Here is a 4,785-nt window from a genome sequence, read left to right as displayed (position 1 = left end):
CCACGGTTTAGGAACAAGGCAAGGCATGCATAAACCGTGGTAGGTTACCACGGTTTATGAAGAAAACGCTATGAATATAAAACCCGGTAACCTACCGCGGTTTATGAACAAGTTTCAATAAGCATAAACCCCTGTAACCTCCCACGGTTTATGCGTTGTAGCCTATAAAAACGTAATCCGCTGAAGGCTTTCACAGATCATTTGTCTCACCTAAAAAATTTTGAAGCTTGTTGTGTTGAGAGGAATTTGGAAAAGCTTTGAAGGTTTGAAGGAGGAATCCGATGGAGCCAATGGAGTCTGAGGATCGCTTGTACCGACTAAATGGCGTTGCTCACGTGGCAGGATACCTCGTTGAAGAGGTAAGTTATTATTATTAACATTATTATTAATATTGTTAGTAATGTTATTTATATAAATGTTGACATTATGAGCGTTATTGTTAGTAAAAATATTTTTTTATGTTTATTTGAATTGTTATTCTGATTAATATTACTTATATAAATATTGATATTGTTATGGTTATTGTTAATAAAAATATAATTGTTTATATAGAAATTGATATTATTATGGTTATGGTTAGTAAGAATATTTTATTTTTTTTATTCTTATTGTTATTTCTACTAATATTATTTATATAAATATTGATATTATTAGGATTATTGTTGGTAAAAATATATTTTATTATGTTTATCCTTATTGTTATTCTGATTAGAGTTATTTATATAAATATTAATATCATTATTGTTATTGTTAGTAAAAATATTATTTGTTGGTTAGAAATTGCTATTACCATGGTTATTGTTAGTAGAATTTAATTTTTTTATTTTTATTGTTATTTTAGTAATTTTTTATAAGTTATGTTTGATGGTATTAGTGATGGATGTATGTTGAAGGTTTTTGTTACCCATATTTTGCAGCCTGCTAGGGTTATTAGCGGTGTCAGAAGACAACAAAATATGCCGTTACACGACCGGATTATACCCTATCTGGAGACAGCGGGCTTGTATCATTTGGCTAGGCTTAACAGTCAGTGGTTCTGGGTTGATGAGCCTCTCCTTAGCGCATTTATTGAGCGGTGGCGTCCTGAGACGCACACCTTCCACATGCCTTTTGGTGAGTGCAGTATTACTTTGCAAGATGTGGCATATCAGCTTGGTTTGTCGATCGATGGTGAGCCCGTTAGTGGGTGCCTGACCGAGTTTGAGAATCTGATGGAACACGATAGACCAGCATGGGTGTGGTTCCGGGAGTTGTTTGGGGAGTTACCTCCACAGAGTAAAGTTAAGTAGATGACAGTGTGCTACACATGGTTCCATGAGAGGTTCCGGGTTCTCCCAGCAGATGCTAGTGATGAGACCGTGCGTGTATACGCTCGTGCTTATATTCTGATGTTGTTGTCCTCTCAGCTGTTTGCGGACAAGAATGCAAACAGGGTCCACCTTCGCTGGTTGCCTTATTTGGCATCGTTGGACGACTTGGGTAGATATAGCTGGGGCTCGGCTGCACTGGCCTGGTTGTATAGATGTCTTTGTCGTGGAACAAACAGAAACGTTGTTAACTTGGCTGGGCCGCTACAGCTTCTACAGTCTTGGATTTTCTGGAGGTTTCCCACTCTTAGGCCGAGTGGCTTTGATAGAATTGGATTTCCTCTTGCTTCTAGGTTTGGTTTTATATTTTCAGTTCTTGAATTGTTCAACATCATGTGTTATTCTTCGTTTTGACATCATTTGAATTAAAATCGTAGGTGGGCCACGTTTATGCCGAGAAACGATGGAGGGGCCCAAAGATTAGCTTCTACACGCCTTTCGTTGGATCGATTGCATGTCCATGATGTGAGTCATTTAGTTATTGCTCTTACTTGCATTGGTTTATGCTAAATGTCATGTTCTAACGACATTCTAACTGTTTCGATACAGTTTGTGTGGGAGCCTTATTCTTCTGTCGAGGTTGCTGCTGTTATTCATCCGGAGATACTAGTTGAGGAGCACCGTAGGCTTTGGACTGCCATCACTAGCCTGATATATTTTGCGGCGATTAAGTGGCATCAGGTCGATAGGGTGCTACCCCAGTTCGGCGATGTTCAGCATCTCCCTCAGCCGGCTCTGAACATAGATTGGCTACATGCAAAGGATGGCAGGGGTGGTGACCGCTGGTTCCCCACGTATTACCGGGAGTGGCATCAGTTTTGGGAGAATCGGCTTCAGTCAGTCATATGGGTTGATCGAGTCCTTGACCCCGGTCCATCATCAGAGTACCTGGATTGGTGGTGCCGTGTGGCACACAGATTCCTATCCCCGGATGTTGCATTCCAGGATCCGAGGCCGATTTTGTTGTCTGAGGAGGCACGTCACAGAGGGTCGTCCCAGGCTCCTCCAAGGGTGCACGTTTACGACAGATCAAATAACAGACGAGTCGATCGGCGTCGCCGAATAGGCACCCGGACCACGGATCGAGAGTGGCGGGAGTTCGCCCACCGTTTGGAGGAGGACCTCCCTGGACCTGAGCATAGTGGATTATCGTGTTCCTCGACGTAGAGGCAGACGTCAGGCTGGGCGGGATGGTCGTGCAGGGGCTCAAGGTCAAGGACCATCCGTTGAGGATGATGGCACTCAGCACGTTGTTGGTGAGGATGTAGTTGGTTCAGCCTCAGCTATGGATCAGCCGACCTTCGATGTGGGTAGTAGCTCTCAGCTCTTTGCGAACGTGGCCCCACATGCATTTGCTGAGTTTACTATGGCGGCTGTCGGGATGGAGATCGATGATCCCGTTACTGAGTCAGAGTTCTACAGGGATATAGCAGACATGCTCAGTGATGACGATGGTACTCATTATAGGCCACAGATGCCTGATGACCCTGCCCAGTTCGCTGATCAGCAGCCACGGATTGACGAGGTTCAGCCTCAGCTGCCTGTTGACCTCAACCAGCCTGCACCATCTCCGTCTGACCCCTGGTTCACGTTAGGAGGGACACCTGCATCTGCGTTTAGCGCTGTTCCCGCACAGCCATCAGCACCAGCGGCAGATCAGAGACCGAGGCAGGTTAGGCGTCCTCCATTGTGTGGCACCGGAGGTCACCTGCTTGGTTAGTTTGACGATGATGATAGTGACACCATTGAGGATTCTGATTAGTTATGTCATATTTTCATGTCCAGTATGAACTATGTCAGTTTATGTACTTAGCATCTTAGTGAGACGTCTATCTTTATGGTTTTGTATAATGTTATTTTTATTTGTACTTGGTAGATAAACCGGTTTAGACTTCTATCATAACCAACTTTTCAGTCAGAATTATCATGCGCATTCTTAATGATACCAAAGTAAATCAATCAAACATCTTAAATAAACGCAATTTATTAATACAAAATTAGCGCATTAAGTTAACATGTTGGCAGTCATAAACTTAACCAACCATACATGGCTAAAAAAAACTAAAACCACATAGACGACATCATAAACGGCATGATCTCTAGGCCGACCCTCCACCAGTCTGTCTTCGCTGGTCACAGTTCCTCCGCGTATGCCCAGGCTGACGGCATAGCCCACAGCGCTTAGGTAGGTTCTCCTGAAACTGATCCATACTACCACGGATCCTGGTTTCCCTTGGACGACCTTCCTTTGCACGCCTCAAATCAGGGTCAGGAATGATAGTTGGCCCAGCATATGGAGGCCACAGTCCTTCAGGGATAGGTGGAAAAAACCCTGCTTGTAAACGTTGAACACCTCACTCATACGATATACCTCGTGAACATATGACGCCCAATTAAGGCGGGAGTATGCGCAACACGCAATGGCATGGCAACAAGGATAATGCAGCGCCTGAAAGTGGCCACAGTCGCATGTGTTATCTTTAAGGGAAACTCTATAGCTACCCAGCGAGAAGCTCCTGGTTGGTGTTGTCTCGGCGACCGTGTACTCGGATTGATGCCTGTCATATAACGTCACCGTGAAGCACCTAGAGTCTCTTATATTCCAATCAATAGCCTTGACCAAGGCCTGACAAAACTCATGCCCAGATCCAACTTGTGCCTCTGCTGTCTGTCCGCGGACCACAAATAGCTGAGCAAGCCTCCCGTAAGTTGACTTAGCCAAAGATGTGACCGGGAAGTTGCGAGTTCCCTTTAACACGGAGTTCACACATTCACTAATGTTGGTTGTCATGTGCCCGAACCGTCGACCACTATCCTCATGTTGGGTCCATTTGTCGTACTCCATCCGGTTGGCCCAGTCACACATTGCTGGATTCTCAGTCCGCATGATGCCAAACCAGTAATAGAACTCTGCTTCAGTCTTTGCGTAGGCAGCATTTACCAGAATCCTCCTTAAGTCCTTACCTTTGAACGTAAGGGCAAAATTGGCCGCCACATGCCGAATACAGTACGCTCGGAAAGCACGGGGAGGGAGCCACCCATTCTCCGGTGCCTCAAGCGCTGCCTTGATCCCATTATGCCTGTCGGAGATAACAAGGATACCCTCCTGAGAAGTTACATGCTCTCGTAGGTTGGACAAGAAGAATGACCACGACTCTGCATTCTCTCCCTCCACAAGGGCAAATGCTATCGGTAGGATGTTCGAGTTCCCATCCTGCGCTATCGCCAACAGCAGCGTCCCTCCATACTTGCCATACAGGTGGGTACCATCAATACTGACAACGGGCTTGCAATGCCAGAATGCCTCAATGCACGGTGAAAATGTCCAGAAAAGTCGGTAAAAGTACACCGTCGACTCGTCAACCTCACCACGAAGCCGAACGGGAGAGGTCTTCAACACCGTGATTGTTCCGGGCAT

At 45.2% G+C, this 4,785-nt stretch overlaps 2 protein-coding genes across 2 annotated transcripts; one reads left to right on the top strand and one right to left on the bottom strand.

Annotated features, from left to right (window-relative positions):
• The first annotated feature begins 1,289 nt into the window (after window positions 1-1,289).
• Window positions 1,290-2,534, top strand: LOC140183407 (serine/threonine-protein phosphatase 7 long form homolog). The gene is made up of 3 exons (XM_072231822.1): window positions 1,290-1,660; window positions 1,745-1,832; window positions 1,917-2,534. Exons 1-3 carry the CDS (start codon window positions 1,290-1,292, stop codon window positions 2,532-2,534), a joined length of 1,077 nt encoding a protein of 358 aa, XP_072087923.1.
• Window positions 2,535-3,624: 1,090 nt separating this feature from the next.
• Window positions 3,625-4,785, bottom strand: LOC112776106 (uncharacterized). The gene has a single exon (XM_025820098.1). It carries the CDS (start codon window positions 4,783-4,785, stop codon window positions 3,625-3,627), a length of 1,161 nt encoding a protein of 386 aa, XP_025675883.1.

This window comes from Arachis hypogaea, chromosome 3, assembly GCF_003086295.3.
Source record: "Arachis hypogaea cultivar Tifrunner chromosome 3, arahy.Tifrunner.gnm2.J5K5, whole genome shotgun sequence".
NCBI lineage: Eukaryota > Viridiplantae > Streptophyta > Magnoliopsida > Fabales > Fabaceae > Arachis > Arachis hypogaea.
The sequence above is the reverse complement of the archived record's forward strand: the minus strand, read 5'-3'. Positions and strand labels throughout refer to the sequence as shown.

Bases quoted from the DNA above. Each gene is read 5' to 3' on its own strand.
- LOC140183407 (XM_072231822.1), top strand. From the start codon at position 1,290: ATGACAGTGTGCTACACATGGTTCCATGAGAGGTTCCGGGTTCTCCCA. The intron at 1,661-1,744 runs GTTTGGTTTTAT...TTAAAATCGTAG, and splicing joins GGATTTCCTCTTGCTTCTAG to GTGGGCCACGTTTATGCCGA. The intron at 1,833-1,916 runs GTGAGTCATTTA...GTTTCGATACAG, and splicing joins ATCGATTGCATGTCCATGAT to TTTGTGTGGGAGCCTTATTC.
- LOC112776106 (XM_025820098.1), bottom strand. From the start codon at position 4,785: ATGCCCGGAACAATCACGGTGTTGAAGACCTCTCCCGTTCGGCTTCGT.